This window comes from Apium graveolens, unplaced genomic scaffold (assembly GCF_009905375.1).
Source record: "Apium graveolens cultivar Ventura unplaced genomic scaffold, ASM990537v1 ctg420, whole genome shotgun sequence".
NCBI classification, from domain to species: domain Eukaryota; kingdom Viridiplantae; phylum Streptophyta; class Magnoliopsida; order Apiales; family Apiaceae; genus Apium; species Apium graveolens.
In genome coordinates, this window is record NW_027418429.1 from 66598 (window position 1) to 90471 (window position 23874).

Here is a 23874-nt window from a genome sequence, read left to right on the forward strand (position 1 = left end):
AATATTAATGGTAACAACTATAACATGGGGTACTATCTAACAGATGGAATCTATCCTGAATGGGCTACGTTCGTGAAACAATTCCACGCCCACAGGGTGAAAAGAGAAAATTGTTCTCCAAATATCAAGAAGGTCATCGAAAAAACGTAGAAATGACATTTGGCGTGTTGCAATCTCAATTTGCAATTGTACATGATCCAACACAATTTTGGGATAAAGAAGATCTCGCTAAAATAATGAGAGCGTGTATTATACTACATAATATGATCGTTGAGGATGAGAGAGACACATACGTCACTCCCTTTGGCGCTTTACCATCTTACGATGATGCAACATATGGCTTACCGCCTCCAAACTTTGGCGAAGAATCTTTAGCCTCTAATGAAATGTATATCGGAAGGACTATCCAACTTTGTAACAGGCAGAAACATCGTCAACTACAATTCGATCTGGTTGAGCATATCACAATGTTCCATAATAATGATTAACTAGCTCTGTACCCCGTGCAATGCACGGACATGCTCTATATTGGGCGAATCGATATTATTTTAGTTTTTCTTGTTGATAATATTTCATGTTGTCCCCCCTCCTAATGATGATGGATTTATTTTTGTATATGAGTAGATTTTTATTTTGATGACATTGGTGCAATAGTGTTTATCTACAATTAACGTAGAGACTTGTAGTGACATTTCTTGTTTTTTACTGTTAAGGACGATCCATGGAAATTTTTTAGAAATTTTAGTAATTTTACATAATATAGTTGTTTGTTTACATAAGATTTTATTTTATAATTGTTATTTGAATCTTAGTATTCTTCAATTTTAATTTCCGACCTCAGTAACTCTTTCCCCTCTCTCAAAAAATATTAATAAATCCACATCTCACGGCATACTAAGCGCTTTCGGGTTGTATTTTAATATGTAAACTTTACCAAGATTATTTATTTTAGTTAATATTATCCGTTCATGCCATAATGACGGAGTAAAATACCAATATAAACCAACATTATCATATATTTTATGAATTATGAAGACCATAAGTTAAAGGTTTTTTTTACATAAATTCACACATACATATACATATATATATGTGTGTGTATATATTATATATACATATATATATATATGTGTGTGTATTTATATATATATATGTATGTATATATATATATATATGAAAGCCCATAATTTATTTATTTTTGTGTAAATACAAAAATATAATACTTAAAGTATGACATGGTTAGATATAAATATATATTCAGTTAGAGGTATCAATGGTTCTGATCCACATAATCATATTTAATATATAAGTTTATCTAGTTCATTTGTTTGTAATATTTAATTCGCAAATGTTTATAATAGATCTAAATATTAGTGTTAATGTGATAAATATGGTATATGTCAGTCAACTGTGTTATTAAAGGTCACTGGTAGGCTGTGATAATATCATTAAAATTAATGACGAACAATAATATTTTGTACAAATAAAATTTATTATAATTTAAATGTACTACCACTTTTTATAAATAACATGATTTTGTACTCAAGTTTCTCATGTATTAATATTATTTATTTTGTTATAATATTATTATTATTATTATTATTATTATTATTATAATTATTATTAATATAATATAAATAATAATTATTATTATTATTAGAATTTTTAATATATATGTTTTATAAACCTGCTATTAAAATGAAATATTTTTTCTTTTTAATGAAATTTAAAATTATTACTATTAATATTAATATTTAATTTTACTTTATATTTAAAATTCACTTATTTATATTATTAATTTGATAATTAATAATGTATGTATTCTCGTTTTTAGAATTTAACTTACGTTAAAAATAAGGACAATTTTTGTAGACAAAAAAATTTGAATCATTAACTAAAAGGGAAATTTAAGGGAAATTTCATTTGAAGATGAGGGTTTTTAATTTTCGGAGCAAATAAAAAGGATAAGACAATACTACGCCATGCCAAATAGAAAAATAAACTGAGGGTAATATAATATTTTTTATTGTCTTGCTCTGATAATTAAGAACCTGCTCTGAAAATATAACATCTCTAACTAAATCATTATATATATACATATATACGTACATACGTACATATGTATGTATACATGCGTGCATGTATTTCTATAATAATTAGTTATAAATGAATATGTATATATTAAGTATGCAATTATTAATCTATATTAGTAAGTCATAACTTAGGTATTATATGATCCATGCATATATCTCTATAATAATTAGTTATAAATATATATATATATATATATATATATATATATATTAAGTATGCAACAACTAATCGATATTAATAAGTTAATGATGTGATAACTTATGTATTATATGAATTCTTATGCAATGGTTATCATTTAAATTTTTATACTAATTTTTTAATAGAGTATGTAAATTTTATGAAGAAATTATTTTTAATGACTTACATATTAATGATGTTTTAATTGAGGTAATAAAAATTACATGAATGAATCTGTATTAATTATATAATAATGAATGAGTATTAATGATTAAAACAAATAATGTTTGGATATTAATTAATGTATTTATGATTAAATAATGAATGAGTATTAATGGTTAAAATAAATATTGTATGGATATTAACTATTATATTCATGATTAAATTTGCTCATTAATTACCGTATCTATGATTAAATAATGAATGAACATTAATGGTTAAAACAAATATTATATGAACATTAATTATTGTATTTATGATTAAATTTGCTCAGCGAACCCTTGTTGCTGTATTAGATATATAATAGATAGATTTGTTTCAGATGTAATATTTTAAATTGTCATGTTCTTGTAATATTTTATTTTTTAATTATGTAATGTATTTTAATAATAAGTAATATTTTTATTTTTAATCTTATTAATATTTAATTTTTAAATTTTAAATTTTAAACACGTTTAATCGGAGTGGGTCACTTGATTTACCGAGCCCATGAAGAAGGAGATGGCAGTGGACTTGGGTCACTTGATTTACCAAGCCCATGTTTTGCTTCAAAAATAAGGAAATGGCACTTGCTCGGCCTATATAATACGGCTTAGGGTTAGGGATTAGCACCCGTTTATTGTAATCAATTTCATGTAATCATGGTTTTGGAGGTGAAATCGAGTTGCAGCCGATTGATTTCTTTTTCTACACGAAGCTGTCTCATCATATTCAATCTCTCAATCGCCCCTTTTTATTAATTATAAGGTGTCAATTTCAAGACTCAATTCACTTGTACAATCTTTTATGAGTATAATTTATGTTTTTTTTTTAGTTTAATTCTTCATTTTTATTCGAATTTCTGAATTACTTGTAGAAACAATGAAGAAAGTGCTCCACGAATCTCGTCCCCGTCCCCGTACAGTTTCAACTCAAGTTTGAAAATGTTTTTATGTTTCCTGCAAGCAATTGTTGGGCTCACTGCTCACCATTTCATGGAGTGCAGAGATTCTTAAGGTCCTCTTCTTGTACAATCTTTACGAGTATAATTTTTTTTTTTATATTTAATTCTTCATTTTTATTTGAATTTCTGAATTACTTGCAGAAACAATGATTGTGTGTAAAGTGTATGAAGAAGAAATCTAGAATGGATACGTTCACGTTCATTTTTGGTTGATCTAGCTTTGTGTGTAAAGTGTAAGTAAGACACTGGCTACGACTTTGTTTCTGTAAAACGAATCTGCATGTTTATTATTAGTTATCTTTTTGGCTAGTGCAAACATAAACTAGAAGCAATAAAGAGGATTAAGCAGCAGACATGTTGACCATCATTTTATATCTTGCATATTTTCATGTTCAGTAATCATTCATGTGCATTACTTTTACATGAGAAGGTCTAGTAATAAGTTCCTTTAGATTAATATTATTGATCTTGTTATAAACTTATTCTTATAATTTTCTTAACAAGTGCCCTGGTTTTCAGCAATTGTTTGAGGAAGCTGTTGCAGGCCATCTAAATCCATAGCATCTGACCGTGATTTGCTCAGATGAAGCCTCAAAATATTATTACTGTGGATTCTTCTTTAATGTCCATCCAATTATTTAGAGCAGCTGCACCTGCAACCTACTAGATGCGGTAATGCCCAGAATAGTACATGGGTGCAGAAAGCAAAAGGTGCAGATAATTACTTTACTCTCTTCATCTTTTTCAAAGACCCTATTTATATCTTTTTGCATATATAGGATAATAGGATGCCTCCGCTGGACCTTTGTTGCACTGTGGAGCAATCAGCTTTTGTTTCTTTGAAGTTCCAGCAGTCTCCAGTGCTTCTTTCGGCCTGAGCTGCTGCATAAGAATCTCGCTAAATAAGGGGTTCTGAAATGCTTTGGCCATGCTAATGAACATCTGCTGTTGCTTCTGTTCAGTCCTTCTCAGCCTCTCTTTAACAGATAACAGATAATTATCTGCATTCTCCTGTTCCTTTTGGATATTCATAATTTCAGTCCTCAACCTGTCGGTATCACTCTGTAATTGTTCGAGTTCTGCCTCCTGTATAAGGCGCTCTCCATCACTTGAATGCTGTGAACTCTTTTCATCCCTTAAGACATGCTGCTCAGGTTGCTGTAAATTGGTATAAGTAACACCGCCTCTCTTGTAGATGCTTCTCAAAAAAATTGAGTTTTGAATATGGTTCTCCCTGATCATGAGCCAACTCAGTCCGCATTTGTAGCATTTTCCGACCTTTCTTTTAATCAATTCGTCAAACAATCTCAACAAAATATATACAGCAACAAATATAATCCACCAGAATTGAAATACTACCCAACATATTACTGATGTCATCAGTGCAACCATATTGCCCTGGTTTTCTGCAATTGCTTGAGGAAGCTGTTGTAGGCCATCTAAATCCATAGCATCTGACCGTGATTGGCTCAGATGAAGCCTCAAAATATTATTACTGTGGATTCTTCTTTAATGTCCATCCAATTATTTTAGAGCAGCTGCAACCTACTAGATGCGGTAATGCCCAGAATAGTACATGGGTGCAGAAAGCAAAAGGTGCAGATAATTACTTTAGTCTCTTCATCTTTTTCAAAGACCCTATTTATTATCTTTTTGCATATATAGTAGATAAATACTTGGTATTCCTTCCGTTCCTCTGCGGTAATTGTTCATATTCCCAATTGAATACTTCTTAGGCGATTGTTCAGATTCCTGATTGGCATATGATCTTTAGATATATAGTCTTACCTTTTCACAACTGTTGAAGGAATTAACTTTAGTGAATAAATGAGGTCACAAATATAATGCCTTGCTAGCTTGTAATCAGGGTCTTAATTTTAACCATCCAGTCTTCTGTTGTAGACAACAACGAAATATTAAATGCGTACAGGCTCTTTTTAACAATGTTCACTAAATTAATGTGCTCCTCTGATTGGTTTGTGTACCTTTTTCGTAACTTCCTGTACCAGATCTAGACGCTACTCTATTCCCTGATGATGGCCGTACAGTATTTTTAGAATAAACTTTCTTGTCGAATATGGACTGATAGTATTTGTTTAATGTAAAAATAAACTAACAGCGCCATAATTTAAATAGGAATTTCCTTCTTCTTGTTATACTTGGTATTTGAATAAACACCTTTTAATTCATAGAGTAATTGACAATGTTGGAATTTGAATTTGTAAAACGTAGATGTAAAACGTATAAATTTACAGCAGACAAAAGTTTTCCATGGTGTGATTTGTTAAAATGATGATTTGAGTCCATAAAGTGCTTCTATTAATTTCAGCTTAATTGTAATTTGGAGTCGATGTCTATTATTCAGGTCTTAAGCTTACTAGAGATACTGAACGGAAGAATTTGTATGCTGATTTTGATGTGCATACAGTTGAGGAAACTTTTCCCACTAAAACTTCTCGAGTTGCATCTTGGATGAAGTAATTCTATTATATGCCAATCAAGTATTCCTTTGGCTAAATATTTATGCGAGTTTTTTTTAAATGCTATAATTTGTCATTTTATGCTATAAAATTACTAAATCTATGACGACACTATTAAATTTGGTGTTATGCTTTGACATGTAGTTTTCTGTTTTTCTGATGTTTTTGTGTGTGCTTGATTTCTTAGAACAGTAAAACAAGTTAAGGAATAGATATTTTAAGCTTGAAATGCAAGAGAATCTGATAGGATTCAGTTAGAGAGAGAGAGAGAGACGCTGGTGGAATAATAACTTCTATTTTCTGAATAATAGTTCAAACATGAACGTAATTAAAATATTGATGATCTTTTTATACTAAACCTCTACTTACAGTAATAGATTACAACACCCTTGCTATACTACTCTAGCTTTTCTGTCCTTAACCCCTCCTTCAAAACTATTCTTTAAAACAGGAATCCAAGGCCTTCTGTTGCGCACAGTATATTCTTGAACTTTTCTGTAAAGATTTGTATAATTGTACTTCATCAATTTGTTATCCATTTATGCTGCAACCACTTTCTCACTTTCTGCTCAGCCAAAAACTTAAGGGCCCAGTGGTCCGGCTTAATGAAAGAAGTGATTATCCATGAGATATGCTGTCCCAATTGCCTATGTATATGCATATGAAATGAACAGAAGTATATTGAACGTAATAAAAGGGTGCAAGGTCATCTTTCATTTTGCTATGCTTATAGTATTACTTGTATTGTCATATTGGTTGTAGTTGCACGGCCGCTTCAAACATCATCTGGGAAGATAAAGTAAAAATTCATTTGATGAAGTATTGGATCATGTATGCAGCACCTAATTATAGCTTGTGCTTGATTATAATGATTTTTTCTTTTTAACTACAGAGTGGTACAAGTACAAGCATGGTTTTTTGTGGGGAATGCTTCAACGTCGCAATGGAAGGAAATATAGTTGAAGACGTGAATATTGATGAAACGTGAATATGGTTGATGCGTGATTCCAAACCACCAAACCAGTCATCTTATAATTCTGCTAGAATTCTTAGAGATTGACCTAAAGGTTATTTCTCTAGTTAACATTATAGATTGTAATGTTTTCTTTTTCAAACTTAGATAATAATGTTTATTTGTTTCAGTTTAATTATTATATCGTAAATAATTTTTTAACATGTGTGTCAGACAATCCCAAAACCCATCCTTCGCCAATTATATCAAAAAGGGTCGCCATATTACGAGTCTATCTAAAATTTTAAAGTGTGATACGAAATTACGCACTAACCAAATTTTTTCTAAATATTAACTAACATGCAATATCGATAAAAAGTAGATATTCTTATCTGTCACTCATTGCATTGAGCTTGACCTGGTTAATATTCTTATTTATCTTCTGCAATTTGTTAGTGCAAGAAGCTTGACCTAGTTTTCAGAGGGAGAACTAGAGGGCACTGGAGGGAGTCTCGGTATCTGTCAACTGTTTAAGTTGGCAGAAATTTTAGTGTTAAATTTTGAAAAAAAATATAAAATAATGTAATTTGGTTTCTTCAAATATTAGTCGGTCCCCCGTAAATTTTATTTCTGGTTCCGTCCTGTTAGTTTTTAACTCCTATATAATAAGAATGACATGTAAATTACACGTGGGTGCTCCTGTATGTAATATTTTATAGTCGATATAATTAATTTAGATATTTAAGTAGATAATTAGAAATAAACCCATATTTCGGGCGCCAAAGTTCGAACTCCACAAAATCAACGTTGTATTAAAACTATATAAATTTAGAAAAATCTCATAACTATTAAATCATGAACTGTTACTCATATTTAAAATCCTTTAAACATTTTTGTCAAAAAAATATGACTTGAAATTTCAAAACATACTTGAAAAATATATGTGATATAGTCATATGGAACAAATATTGAAGTAGACAATGAGTGGGCTTGGCCGCGGGAGTGGGGCACTGAATCCAATTTAGACTTTAGGCATCAATATTGGGCTTAAATGACTGTTGTCTTCAAAAATCTCAGAATAACACCAAATTGTAATATGTTGTTAGACCAGAGATTTTGAATGCAAAACTGAATTTTATTATAAAATCCAAGCTCTTACCTTAGTATATCTGAAAATTAAAGTGAATAACTGTAATGAATTTTTCGAGTTTTGTAAAACAAATCTCGATTTTATTAAAGAAAAAGTGAATAAAAGTAGGGGATGAAGATAAATATGGAGATAGAGATAGGTAGAAAGGGTGAAAAAGAAGGTAGGGCGGATAGGGTTAGGTGAAATTAGGGCGGCCGACTCTCATGCGAGAGAGAGAAGTTATTTTAATTATTGGTTACTATTAACTTCAACAATAATTGTCCAACATAGATCTTTGTCATGGATATTATTAGTTACCAACAACATTTTTTGATTTGCATGCAATATTTCGGAAAGATGTAGTTGATGAAAACATATTTTATTGGTGTTTGCTGAAACAACATAGACCATAGAAATGTTGTAATTTCAGAGAGAGAAGAGTTTATGGATTTAGAAATGTGAATTGGTATTTCTGTAATTGATTTTAAACTTTTTAGTTATGACATGCAGCAAATTAACAGAAAAAATGCTCACCGGCCAGCATGAGTATTTGTACAGGCTGATCATGTAAACCGCAATCTTTTTGTTATATCTACACTTAAACCTGTATTAAGTAATATCGGATAAAGTTATAACCTTATTTAGGTATAAATTTTGTCAATCGTAATTTGGGGCACGGTCGTAAAGTAATATTCTCGCTAAGAGTATCAGATAAAAAAATTAGAAAGTTATCAAGGGCCCAACTAAAATATAAAGTAATAATTTCAGAATTATATGTGTTTTTACGTACTCGGCCTGACCCGATTAAAAACCCCAGTTAAAATTTGATTATTCTAATATATTTTTTTTATATATTTACATTTATTATGAATATAAATAATACTTTATGTTGTAAGAGATATGCCTGGACTTTAACAAGACGAAGACATTTTGTCAACCCTAAGTAAGTTATATTGTTATCTTAATTTGTATTTTGTACTTGTAACATTTTGTACTTCTAACAGGTTATAAGGTTATAAGGTTATCAGAATCGAGTATAAGGTGTCAATTTCGAATTTCTATTCACTTATACAATCTTTTCTGAGTATAATTTATGTTTTTTTATTTAATTTAATTCTTCATTTTATTTGAATTTCTGAAATTACTTGCAGAAACAATGAAGAAAGTGCTCACCCCGTCCATGTGTAGTTTCCAGGTAATTCTTCATTTTATTGCGATTTAATTAATTGAATGCGATCATCATATATACATGTACGTTGTTTGTTTTATTGACTGCGATCTTACTGTGTTGTTTTGTTGCGCTTGAGTATGTTCATTCGACATGGATTTATTGCTCTATTATCGTTGTTAGTTGTACTCGAAGAATTTAGTGTTTGATTTGATATTGTTCTATTGGTATAACTGCTATTGTTTATTTATACGTATAGTGTGATTTTGTAATTAATAGAATGTTATGGTGGGAGCAATTTATGAACATTTTTACTTTATTTAGTTCAATTGAATATTTATGAGTCGAATCTAGACTTGATTAATTAATGAGTCAAGTAGAATATTTAGACTAGAGCTTGAGAAACCTTATTCGAAAAGAGAATAGAATTTGGGGACCTCTCTTGAGGTGTCTAGTTAACCATTATATAAGCCATAGGGATCGAGTCCGCTTAGTTTTATTAGGATATATTACCTTTTTTTTGTAGCCTATTCTGGTGGGAAACTCATATATTTTAAGGAGCGAGCGACCCTTATTAATGGTAAATTTCTTCATGATCATATTTTCATTGTATGATTATTTGCGATGAGGATTAATGATCGATTGAGCCTAATATGGAAGATGCAAAGTGATACTTAGTGCTTTGTCAAGTGGGTAGTGCTTTGTCAAGTGGGTGCAGAAAAAATAATTTTGTTTTACTTTCTATCAATAAGAAATTTCACAAAAAATAAGTATGACTGTAAATTGTTAGATTAAAACCATGTCTTTAAAGGGCCACGCCAGGTCTGTTTCTAATGTTTGTTTTCATATATTCTGATTGGTTAGGCTTATACTCGCTATCTGGAAGCGGAACTGCACGTGTTACTAGAAGAGAATGCACTCCTGCAACATGCTTTGGTAAGCAGGACACTGGCTACAACTTTGTTTCTGTAAAACCAATCTGCATGTTTATTATTAGTTCTCTTTTGACTAGTGCATACATATACAAGAAGCAACAAAGAGGATAAAGCAGCAGGCATGTTGACCACATACTAATCATTTCATATAACAATGCAATACACACAGACACTGTAATTTTGCAGACAATGGAATTTTCACGAATCAAGTTCATAAATAATTTCTTTCATATTTTTATTTCTTATAATCCCCAACAGAAAGTGAGGCAACTTGAAATTCCTAAATAAAATTACAATTTGCAGATTAGTACATAGTGATGATTTGCATATGAAAAACATTATTGCTTTTGAAGATTCAGTTATTAGAACAACGGGTAATGTGAATTTTACATTGGATATGCTATGGAAACCTATGTAACCTGATGCAAATTGCTCAAAAGTTCTTGATAATAGTAGCTCTAATTATCGTTGTTAGTTGTGTATAGAGATTTTCCTATAATCCCCATACCTTATACACATGCGTACACTCAAATATAGACACTTTTCGTGAATTATGCCAACCAGTGAACCTTTGACAATTAAAATTAGATATTATTAATCGGTTTTTTTATGTTATCATCATGCTAACTTCTGGATGGAAATTATGCTTCAGGTTGCATTTTGAGATGCCAAGCATTATGGAGGAATGTATTTTGATTGTGTCGAAAGCAGCTGTGGCACTTACATGTTCTGCTTGGGTAAGTTCAAAGCACTAATTCCCGAGTCCATCGTGTAACTTCTTCATAGCTACATACAATTCCACATACACACACACATTATCTGGACATTAGGCCAAGTAAAAAAACAGATCAGTGCCTAATAAGGAAAGTGGTTTAGTTACCTGATGATAGCAGTTGCAAGTCTGCAAGCCTTCATTAAAAAAATAATTAAGGTTATTTAGGACGGATTTATTACACATTATAATCTAATCTGTGACTCTTCCTGATTAGATATAATATCCTGAATTTGTTGTAGACATCCTTACATATAGCCGATTCTCTTCATATATATGCTTTGCTTACTGCTATGCATATTTCAGGTTTATTCATGGCAATTAATAAAAAGATAGATGAAAATTGGTCGATTGGAGTCCCTATTACCGGCATCCTTTGGAGGTTTATCATGGGACCAATTTGTTGGGGCCTTGCCTGTCTTTATTTAGGATTAGATGGTGAAGTGTTAAAGGCAACAATAATCCAGGTACTGACTATTTCGTAATGATACGTAGAAACTATAAACTCAGTGTTAACGAATTGATTTTGTTCAATGGCGATCTAACTACATATATTGTGAATGTTATTTCAGGCGACACTTCCTCCAGCATATTTATCTTTCTATTATGCTCAAGAATAATAGAATAGATATCGATTGCATTAGCCATGGGTAATTACTGTTTTTGCCACTGAAATGATACGTATAAACTATAAACTCAGTGTTAACAAATGATTTTGTTTCAATGGCGATCTAACTACATATATGTAAATGTTATTTCAGGTGACACTTCCTCCAGCTACTTTATCTTTCTAGAATATAGACTAGATATCGATTGCATTAGCCATGGGTAATTACTGTTTTTGCCACTGAAACTCTTTCCTGTATTTAGAGATCTACAAACTTATACTTAAAACCCAAGTAATACATTATTATATATATATAAAAATATATAAATACAGTCATATAAATATATTATATATAAATTTGTGTTTGATCTGATATTGTTCTATTGGTTTAACTGCTATTTTTTATTTATACACACAGCGTGATTTTGTAATTAATTGAATGTTATGGTGGGAGCAATTTCTGTTTTGGGCTCGAACATTTTACTTTATTCGTTCTACTATTAATGAGTTCTTGACCATTAATGAGTTGAATAAATTAATGAGTCAAGTAGAATATTTAGCCTAGAGCTTGAGAAACCTTATTCGAAAAGAGAATAGAATTAGGGGATCTCTGAGGTGTCTAGTTAACCATTATATAAGCCATAAGTATCAAGTCCGCTTAGTTTTATTAAGATATATTACCATTTTTGTATATGATTATGGCCGAAACTCATATATTCTTCAGGGGCGATCCACCTCTATAAATGATAAATTTTCTCATGTATCATATTTTCAATTGTACTGGATCATCTGGGATGATGATTAATAATCGATTGAGCCTAATATGGAAGATGCACAGTGGTGATACTTAGTGCTTTGTTAAGTGGTTGCAGAAAAAAAATATTTTGTTATAATTTCTATTTAAGAAGAAATATTCACAAAAAATAAGTACGAATCATGGTCTTTAAAAGGGCCACACCAAGTCTGTTTCTAAAGTTTGTTTTCATATATTCTGATTGGCTAGGCTTATACTCATGACTTGGAAGCGAAACTGAACGTGTTACAAGAATAGAATGCACGTCTGCAACAAGCTTTGGTAAGTAGGACACTGGCTACAACTTTGTTTTTGTAAAACCAATCTGTATGTTTAGTATTAGTTCTCTTTTTGACTAGTGCATACATAAACAAGAAGCAACAAAGAGGATAAAGCAGCAGGCATGTTGACCACGTACTAATGATTTCATATATCAATGCAATACGCACATACTCTGTAATTTTGCAGACAATGGAATTTTCCCGAATCAAGTTCATAAATAATTTCTTTCATTTTTTTTTCTTATAATCCCCATCAGAAAGTGAGGCAACTTGAAATTCCTAAATATAATTACAACTTGCAGATTAGTACATAGTGATGATATGCATATGAAAAATATTATTGCTTTTGAAGATTCAGTTATTAGAACAACGGGTTATGTGAATTTTTACATTGGATAAGCTATGGAAACCTATGTAACCTGATGCAAATTGCTCAAAAGTTCTATGATAATAGTAAGAGAATCAACACATGGAAGTAAGTAATTTGAAGATTATATCTAAATGTTCATAACTACATAAAGAATGGAAATTATTAATACTATAGAGGGCTATATATCATTAATGTTATACAGGCTGAAAGTCAAGATGGATTATCATTATTAAACAAACCTTACCAGTAACTTTCTTATCTTCAACAGGTAGAATCGCAGGATACACTTGCCCTTTAATGCTAAACCTATGACTAAATGGAAGAAAGATAAATTGAAGCCGTAATTTGTTAGACCAGTTAGAGATGTATACCTAACTGAAAGTCCTAAAATGAAAGCCCTAAAATGGAAACTTAAATCTAATCAACTGCAAAATAAAACAGTATAAATAAATTGAGAGTAGAAAATCAAATTCAAAAAAAGGAGTTTTTAATTAACAGTTTATAATTTCAGTTTACAATTTGATTTTTGTTGAGAGCGAGTATAGTGTTTGAACTTTGTACTCCATCATTAGTACTGCATTACTTGATATATGGTCTTGAAACTGCATTATTTATACTGCATTATTTGTACTGCATTATTTGAGATGAGTATTATTTGTAGCTCGCCAAAAATATTCGAAGTTTGCCGTAAAAAGCATCCCTCCTGTAATAATTGCAGATCTACCGGTGCTTTAAATATGAATATGAATATGCGTGTAGTGTATAAAGAAGAAATCTACAGTGGATACCGTCCACATTCATTTTTGGTTATAAGTAATACTTGGAAATAAATGTCAATAAGGAAAATATTACAGGAAATAGAACATTGAAACATGATAGGAGCATATATAACCTAATAAAAATTTTAGCTCAGTTTCTGGCCCCCAAACTCTACCTATTATATTCAATGAATTTAAATTAAAAAAATGTCGTGTCCCCGTATTTGTGCCAACTGCCAAATGGTGTCGCCAGGTTCTAAATCTTTCAAAGTGCCAAATCTGATACTTGGATATGTTTGAATCTCCGTACCCGAGTCCAATTATTTAAAGCAGCTGCACCTACTGGATCCGGTAATTCCCAGAATAATATATAAGTGCAGAAAGCAAATATAAAGATAATTACTCTAGTCCCTTTAATATCTCTCTAAAGCCCCTATTAATCTTTTTGCATATATAGTAGAGAACTTAGTTCTTTCCTCTTCGGTAATTGTTCATGTTCCCAATTGAATACTTTCCGCTTCAGTAATTGTTCAATTCCTTATTGGCCCGTATGATTTGTAATGATTTGTAGATATATAGTCTTATTTAGTTTTTGTCCACGACTGTTGATGAAATTTACCTTGGTGGATGAATGAGGTCTCAAATATAATGTCTTGATAACTTCTAATCAGGGTCTTCATTTTGACCTTCTAGTCTTCTGTTGTAGAGAACAAGGAATTATTAGATGTGTACAGGCTCCTTTATTTCTTCCCCTTCTATAAATCTTAGTACCTTATTCTTACCAACCTCAGAGCTCCACTTCTGCTTATATTAGATGTTTTTGGATTCGACTCATAAGCTGTAATCCGATTTCTGACACAATACACCAGCATCGCAAAAGATTTATATTTCTCATTACACAAATACATGAATCACTATTTTCTTTCGGTAAAACGCAGAACATACATAAAAATCTTTTAAGAGAATAATACCCAATATTCGATGTTCCGATCAAGAGTTTAGGCAAACTAATTTGACTCATCTAACTTTGGATGACAAATTATATTGAAACTTTTCCACAATTATGTTTCTCAAAACATACACCACTTCTCCCTGTTGTGTGGTACAACAATTAAAGTGTACAACATGTAGACTTTCTTGCACTACTACTGCCTCTTGTGCCCTCTGGCATTGAAGTGTATAATGGTTATGTGCAGACTTTCTTGCTGGTAATTGCAATCTATGTAGTTAATTAGGTTGTAGTCTTAAGTTGTTTTTTTGGCTTGCTGTTTAAGTGCTTCTATTGACAACTTGCTCTTTGAAATATCTCTCTGTAAGTGATCCATGATAGAATTTTCTTGAGAATATAATTTCTGGGTTGTGGTGCATTACAGAATGACCAAAAAATGTACTTTAAAACTATAAACAAAAGGGCGGAGAATAGTTTTAAGTTTAAAATGTGCCTTATGTATTTGTTAATGTATTTGTTGAGTGAGTGATTGAGTAATCAAGTTATGCTGCTTAATATACAATACCGGGCGTAATCTTAATTATATTCCTAAATGTTTTCTGAAGGTTCCCAGGCCTTATAATGCAAGCGAGGAGGAATCTCTGTTTGTTTTCCCAAGGTATATACCAATTATCGTTATATTCACGTTGCAGTCTTTTTATTTGAAATCATAGTACCGATAACTTGATGCAGGTTTTAAAATTTTCTCTAGTTTTGCTCCTCCGCTTCAGTTGAAGCAAATGGTCATGCAAGAAACGAAGGATGGAGAGTTGATCATAATCCTCCTCCCAAGAAACAGAAGGATTACCGCGAAAGACTTCAGAGGAAGATTTAAAGCAGTGGCCCTACAGGTTAACTTTTGATGTATTTTCCTATTAATTTACATGACAAGTATATCCTAGTTACGCACGGTTTATTTAAAAGTACTTTTTTGCAGATATATTGTTTTTTTCCCTTTACCAACACGGCCTTAATCGGTATTTAAAAATAAATAAATTATATGACAGCAAAAGATAGTGATTGTGTTGCAAGTTTCCAAATGCTATATGCTGATTGGATCCATGGACGCCTCCACATGTTTGATAACTTTGAGATGATACGAACCTATGGTTATAGAAACATTTCGTACTTGGTGAAGTTGTATTATCTCTTTTGTAGTTTGCCTGTGTATATGTTTTCACATCTAAGATCATATTTGTAGGTATAGAAATGGCAGGACAGTAAAAATTGTAGGCAAATGGTTTCTTGGGTACATGAATGTTGGTGATTATTATCAATCCACATATATTAATATGAATTTGTTGACAGCTTTCTTTCTTTGTCTTCCATAGTTATGAGTTTCGACTTAGGGTTTCTCTTTCATCTTGTGGGAATCTCAACATGATATCGCACATCCGGAACATTGACAGCAGCCTTTAGTTTCTCATTTGGCTACCATACATATTTGTCTGTTTCGGATATCTGGTATGCACTGACATTTTTGAACCTAAATACTCTGTCACTGGTTGTAATGTGTTGTGACATGAAATAAAACAAAGATCATAGAAACAGGACTGGGCTAAGTTGGCAGTGACATTTAAGTACCTATTAAAACCTCTGCTATTTGTAAATGGTTGACGTTTTCGTGCTATGTATGTATTTCATTTAGTAATCTTTTGCATATCACCAAAATGGTGCTACTGAGTACAATGCTACATTTTCAACTCCCTCTCACTGTTAGTTTCTAAGGGAATATATTACTTACTTAAAAGTAGAAGAGGCTTATGCTAAACGCTGCTTTAATATTCTTTGAAAGCATTTCATTTGTTTTAAGTAGGTGAAATAAAGTTAAGTGCGTTTACCTTTTATCAACACAATATGAGAGAAAAATGATCATACTGACACGTGTAAATTACTGCCACATTTTAGTACATGCACAATACATTTAAGTTATAGTTGAAACACATGTGTGCGTTATGTTTTACATAAGTGACACTTGAAGGCTTTTCAGATGTGCCATTTAGACACTTCTCCTTCTCAATGTTATTTTGATCATTTGCCACATAATAATAAAGGAGAAGGAATGTAGACTTTGCGATCTTGTTGCTTAATTAGATTTCTTGATATATGAAGGCTTGCCGAAGTGAAATTTACAGTATTTAGCTCGTCCTCTTTTGTTTCTGCTAAATTCATATGGTTTTACAGTGAAGTGAGGATAGAAGGTTTGGAAACATTGGATTATCTAGACAACCTGTCTGATCGAAAATGCTTCACTGAACAAGGAGATGCAATTACTTTTGAATCTGAGGTATAGTCTTATGTGTGGTTCCCTAGTACTTAGTTTTTTACTTCAATAGTGCACAATAAATGAGCATAGCTGTCATCATCTCCCGTTTAGCGACACTCTTCTTCGAATTAAGGGATGTAAAAACTTAATTATGAACTAAGATTAGTGGAGGAGAATATGTGCAGTAAACCTCCTCATAAAACGTATATCAATTTTAGATATATAGAAGGGAGGAATATGAAATTTCCGGACTCTATTCACTTATACAATCTTGATTATCTATGTGTGTGTGTATACTGTGTGTGTATACATATGATTGTGGCACAGTTAGACCATTTGACTGAATTATTTTACTATCTTTAAGTTTGTTCTGTGATTTTTTTTAATTTTATTATCGAACTGCTACTTCTACTTCATAAATTTCTGAAATACTAATGAAGAAAATGCTCCATGAATCCCCTCCCCCGTTGACATATAGTTTCCAGGTAATTATCCATTCTTTTTAAATTAATGCAAGATTTGTAATTTGTTGTTATTTTTTTAGATATTATTATTTGCTATTATTTTATTTTTATTATTGAATATCATGCAACTAAAATCAATAGATTTTTTGCAAAAAAAAATAGATAAGTCCCACTAGAATTGAAATACTACCCAACATAATACCTATGTGATCAGTGCAACCATATTGAGAGGTTAAGAAACACATAAATCACATTTGGTTGATGCAAAAGTAGTTAATTTTTACCTTTTAAGTATTCACATTTGGAGTTATAAATCTCATATGGATACTCTGAATACCATATTTATCATTTTGTCATTTGTACCTTTGAGGTATCAATTTTTTTGGGTACGTATTCCAAATTACTCCATTGGAGACCGGTCACAACTCATTCTGAATGGTTTACATAGTTAATGTTTGTTAGATCTTTTACCGACAATATTAAATCATACATATTTTACTTATTCATTGAAGTGGTGTGCATGACTGTAACATGAGAAGGTCTAGTAATAAGTTCCTTAAGGTTAATATTATTGATCTTGTTATATACTTGTTTCTTATAATTTTCTGAACCAGTGTCCTGGTTTTCAGCCGTTGCTTGAGGAAGCTGTTGCAGGCCATCTAAAGCCATAGCATCTGACCGTGATTGGCTCAGATGAAGCCTCAAAATATTATTCCTGCGGATTCTTCTTCAATGTCCATCCAATTATTTAGAGCAGCTGCAACCTACTAGATGCGGTAATGCCCAGAAACATGGGTGCAGAAAGTAAAAGGTGCAGATAATACTTTAGTCTCTTCATTTTTTTCAAAGTCCCCGTTTATTATCTTTTGCGTATATAGTTGATAAATACTTGGTATTCCTTCCTTTCCTCTGCGGTAATTGTTCGTATTCCCAATTGAATACCGCTTTGGAGATTGTTCAGATTCCAAATTGGCATAGAATTTGTAGATATATAAAGTCTTACTTTTTCACAACTGTTGAAAGAATTTACTTTACTGGATATGTGAGGTCTTCTGTTGTAGCCAAAGAAATATTAAATGTGTACAGGCTCCTTCATTTTCCTAGTCCAGATACCATGACTAAAGTTCATTTAATTTTATCTGAACAACAGATAGTAAGATTGCAGTTTTCCAGTGTACTGGGCCTAGTTCTCACTTTCTTCCATTGTAAAAGGTTAACGTTCCCATTGGGTACAAAACTGGTCTCATAAGTTTCTGTAGCAAAACTTATGTTATTCCATGTGACCACATATTCTCATAAGCCTTAACTTCTTTTTTCTCTTAACTTCTTATAGCAGATATAGACGCTATTCTATCCCCTGATAATGGCCGTACAGTATTTTCAGAGTAAACTTTCTTGTCGAATATGGACTTAGAGAGTATTTGTTTAATATGAAATTAAACTAATAGCGCCATAAATTAAATAGGGATTAATGCCTGGCTTAAAGAAAAAAGTGCTTATCCATGATATATGTCCAAACTGCATATGTATATGCATATTAAATGAACACAAGTATGTTAAACGTAATAAAAGGGAGCAAGGTCGTCTTTCATTTCGCTTGGTTATAGGATTACTTGTATTGCCATATTAGTTTTAGTTGGTCTCTGTGATGAGGGAAGATAAAGTGAAAACTCATTTGATGAAGTATTGGATCATATATACACCACCTGATTATAGCATGTGCTTGATTATAATGATCTTTTCTTTTTTACTACAGAGTGGTATAATCCCTATTTTTTGTGGGGAATGTTTCGACGTTGTCATGGAAAGCTTAGAAGTGCAATCGAAGGAAAGGTAGTTGAAGACGTGAATATTGACGATGATGTCGACATACTAGGCGGGGGACTTTTGGGACCGGTTTATGTATTATTCCAAAGCAGTCATCAATTCTAATTCTGCTAGAATTCTTAGAGATTGAACTAAATATTATTTTGCGGATTCGTAGAGATTTTGACATAGACGATATTCCTTCTGAACCTACGTCAAATTCCAATTCTGCTGAAGTTCGTAGAATTTATTCTTACATGAACGGCGTTTTACCTGACCAAGTAAAAGTCTTCAACTCACTAATCAACAATCCTATTGACAATTAAAAGTCAAGAAAGTTAACAAGATTTAAAAACCCAACCTGCAGTCAGATTATGTACCTTGTTCAAGTATAATGTTTTCTTTCACATTCCTAAAGTACAAATTGCTTCTCATAATGTAAAGATAATAATAACACCAAGTATATTGTTGTTTAGCCCTATATGGTACATGCGTAGAAAAATGTCTAAAATGGCACGCATGTAAAACAGCCCAAAATAGTATGTAGAAACGCAGAAAATGGTAATGTTTAGCTAAAACACTAAATTGCTTAGCGTGTTGGTTGTTATTAATACTATTTTTTTCCTTTTTTTGTCCATGACGCTAGATGAACTTGTGGTTGAGGTTTTTAATTTTTTTTTGTTATGCTAAACATTACTTAAGTTAGATCGCTTTAAGTAACGCTTTCCCCAATTTTTTCTAATTGGATTGTTGTGCATTTTACTAAGTTTTAATATTTTTAAAATTTTAACGGGGCATTTTGAACCCTACAAAATTAAAAACTGCTAAATTAGATATTAGAATTTTAATTGGAGTTTGATTTCTAAAATCCTGAATTCAATATCAATGTACCAATTATTAATTTATTTTTTAATATTCAAAATCTAAATGGAAGTTGTTGAACTTTAGGAGCCCGTAAGGTTTATCTAGTGCGCACCGATGGGTAGCGGCCGCCGTTACTACGGTAAAAAAAAAATTAATTGTTATTAACTGTCATTTATTAAAAAAATTGGATATTCAATTAGTTTATTAATTAAAATCCAAAAAAATTATAATAATAATTAAAACTGAATAAATACGTATCAAGATAAATCAACATCATAGTCTTTTTGAACAAAACTACGATCGTTGATCGGATCTTTCACTGTTGTATATTTCTCGCTCGCATTGTTGACATATACATCATTTTATAAAGACAATCCAACAATCTGTTGAAATTGTGAGAACACAGAAATTTGACGTGTCGAAACGCATTCGAACAATTAATAATAGTCGTAATCTGATAGGACCCCTATCAATGAACCAATATACGAAATTTTGTAGATGTACGATTCCAGAGAACAAAACAAACAAACTAAACTCTCACAATGAGAGAGAACAAACACAATATATAGTTAAGAAAACCTATACATAGAACTAAAACTCTTAATGAAGAGATAGATTTATTTGAAGTAAATAAAAATTAGGAAAAATTATCAAACAGTGTTTATCATTAACCAATCGAAAAAATAAGAATTAAGATTTTGCGAAAGAGAGAGATAGGAGGGCAACTAGTTTTTAAATATTTCTAATATCCAAAGTGAATTTTGAACCTAAAAAATTTATTAAATAAGGATACACCCCTAAGTTTATAAATATTAATTTAAAATGACTATTGAAAAAATAATATTAAATGATATTACAGCCGAAAAATAGCACACAATAAGAAATTTAAAATAATAATTATAATAATTTATATACTACGTGTAATTTTATAATACAAAATTAAGTTAGCAATTAAAAAATATAAAAAAAATATTAAATGTTTTATTATTTAAATTATTTAAATTATAACCTTAAAAATATTTAAAATTACTCATATAAATTGCAACAATCAACCAAACATGATATTAATATACTATCAATATCAATTATAGCAATCAACTAACATACGTCATATGATATTAGTTTCATATATCGTTAACCCAATACCACCTTCCAAACCCTTGTCATTCCCCTAACAAGTGAAATGACCTCCTGAAGATAAACTCTTAATTAGCGCATGGTTGAATGTGTCGATTGATCCCTTGATCGGGGCGAATAAAAAGGGTGAATTTTGGGATCAAATTTGTAACTATTGTGAATAAAGTAATCACGGTATTATCAAAAGAGGGTAATATCTATCAAAAAAGGTGGCAACGAATAAATGAAGGGGCTTAGCAATATAGAACATGTTATAAGGAAGCTGTCTCAAAAATGGGGGTGGTACAAATTTGGACAACATAATTGCGGTAGCTCATGGTTTCCATAAAACTAAATACAATAAGAAGTTTAATTTTGACAAGCATTGGAATGATCTAAAGAGACATCCTAAATGGAGACAGCCTAAAGAGACAAATAATGGAAGTGCAAAGAGAACTAAATTTAGTGATTTGGGAACTACTCATCATTGATGAATGAAACACCAACAGATGAGAATGTTGTTGAATCACCGGTTCGTCCTAAAGGTACAAAAGCAGCTAAGAGGGAGGGGAAAAAAAGGCAGAGTTTAATGATCTTAAAAAAAAGATTATGAAGAAATAAAAGCTAGTTTATGCAGAGATTAGATCTAATGGCAGAGTTCAATGAACTTAAGAAAAAGAGGAGGCTAGGAAAGAGAATGAATCAGATATGCAACTTCTTACGCTTGATACTAGTATAATGAAAGAGGCTCAACGAGAGATTTATGCCAAAATTATTGAGGAAGTCAAATCAAGACGCAGGTGGAACTAGCCATTGGAATCTAGTTGCTTGTTTATTTTTATTTGGAATTAGTTGTTGGAAACTAGTTGTTCGTTTGATTCTGTTTGGAATAAGTTCTTGGAAGTTAGTTTTTGTTTGTTTCTATTTGGAACTAGCCGTTGTAATTTAGTTCTTGTTTATTTTTAGTTCAAACTAGCCGTTTTCTTTTATTATTTGTATCTCCTATAAAACATGTATGTTCTTTGTGATAGTCTGCAACTCATTTTTTTCATTCACAGTGCAATCAAAATATATACTACGGATGAGAACTCTGATTTGTCTAAAGAATTTATTGAAGAAGGCTCGTCAACCACGACTAAACCAGTGATATGCAAAGACCGTGAAGCGGGTCATGAACGATTGGAGAGAGATTATTTTGCTCAAAATCCAGTATACCCTCTAGATACATTCCGACGACGGTTTCGAATGGGAAGACACGGTGGTCCTTCGAATTGTGGATGCTCTTTCAAATTTTGATCCATATTTTCAGCAGAAGGTTGATGCATTGGAAAGAAAGGGCCTATCACCTTTACAAAATTCACGGCGGCCATACGCATGTTGGCATATGGAATTGGAACGGATGCAGTTGATGATTATGTGTGCATTGGTACGTCCACTGCAATTGAATGCTTGAAAAAATTTGTTACCAATATTATTTTAATTTTTGAGAGTGAATATTTGCGAAAGCCAAACTCAAATGATGTACAACGTCTCATAAAAATGGGAAAGGCTCGCGGTTTTCCCGGAATGATGGGGAGTATTGACTACATGCATTTGCAGTGGAAAAATTGCCCTAAAGCATGGAAAGGGATGTTCATGAGGGGTCATAAAGGAGTTCCAACAATATTGCTTAATGTTGTTGCCTCATCGGACCTATGGATATGACATGCATTTTTCGGAGTTGCTGGTTCTAATAACGACATGAATGTGTTAGACCGATAATCGATATTTGATGATGTACTAGAAGGTCGTGCTCCTGAGGTAAATTACAATATTAATGGTAACAACTATACATGGGGTACTATCTAACAGATGGAATCTATCCTGAATGGGCTACGTTCGTGAAACAATTCCACGTCCACAGGGTGAAAAGATAAAATTGTTCTCCAAATATCAAGAAGGTCATCGAAAAAACGTAGAAATGACATTTGGCGTGTTGCAATCTCAATTTGCAATTGTACATGATCCAACACAATTTTGGGATAAAGAAGATCTCGCTAAAATAATGAGAGCGTGTATTATACTACATAATATGATCGTTGAGGATGAGAGAGACACATACGCCACTCCCTTTGGCGCTTTACTATCTTACGATGATGCAACATATGGCTTACCGCCTCCAAACTTAGGCGAAGAATCTTTAGCCTCTAATGAAATGTATATCGGAAGGACTATCCAACTTTGTGACAGGCAGAAACATCGTCAACTACAATTCGATCTGGTTGAGCATATCACAATGTTCCATAATAATGATTAACTAGCTCTATAGCCCGTGCAATGCACGGACATGCTCTATATTGGGCGAATCGATATTATTTTAGTTATTCTTGTTGATAATATTTCATGTTGTCCCCCCTCCTAATGATGATGGATTTATTTTTGTATATGAGTAGATTTTTATTTTGATGACATTGGTGCAATAGTGTTTATCTACAATTAACGTAGAGACTTGTAGTGACATTTCTTGTTTTTTACTGTTAAGGACGATCCATGAATTTTTTTAGAAATTTTAGTAATTTTACATAATATAGTTGTTTGTTTACATAAGATTTTATTTTATAATTGTTATTTGAATTTTAGTATTCTTCAATTTTAATTTCCGACCTCAGTAACTCTTTCCCCTCTCTCAAAAAATATTAATGAATCCACATCT

General features: G+C 31.6%; 3 protein-coding genes and 1 long non-coding RNA gene across 4 annotated transcripts; all 4 read left to right on the forward strand.

Annotated features, from left to right (window-relative positions):
- Positions 1 to 59: 59 nt before the first annotated feature.
- Positions 60 to 488, forward strand: LOC141701607 (uncharacterized). The gene has a single exon (XM_074505246.1). It carries the CDS (start codon positions 60 to 62, stop codon positions 486 to 488), a length of 429 nt encoding a protein of 142 aa, XP_074361347.1.
- Positions 489 to 15231: 14743 nt separating this feature from the next.
- On the forward strand, positions 15232 to 17174 carry LOC141701611 (uncharacterized). Its single transcript, XR_012566857.1, has 4 exons — positions 15232 to 15285; positions 15360 to 15517; positions 15998 to 16130; positions 16851 to 17174. It is a non-coding gene; the product is annotated as an uncharacterized LOC141701611 (long non-coding RNA).
- Positions 17175 to 22556: 5382 nt separating this feature from the next.
- On the forward strand, positions 22557 to 22886 carry LOC141701608 (uncharacterized). Its single transcript, XM_074505247.1, has one exon. It carries the CDS (start codon positions 22557 to 22559, stop codon positions 22884 to 22886), a length of 330 nt encoding a protein of 109 aa, XP_074361348.1.
- Positions 22887 to 23049: 163 nt separating this feature from the next.
- On the forward strand, positions 23050 to 23478 carry LOC141701609 (uncharacterized). The gene has a single exon (XM_074505248.1). The coding sequence runs from the start codon at positions 23050 to 23052 to the stop codon at positions 23476 to 23478; it is 429 nt and encodes a 142-aa protein (XP_074361349.1).
- Positions 23479 to 23874: the final 396 nt, after the last annotated feature.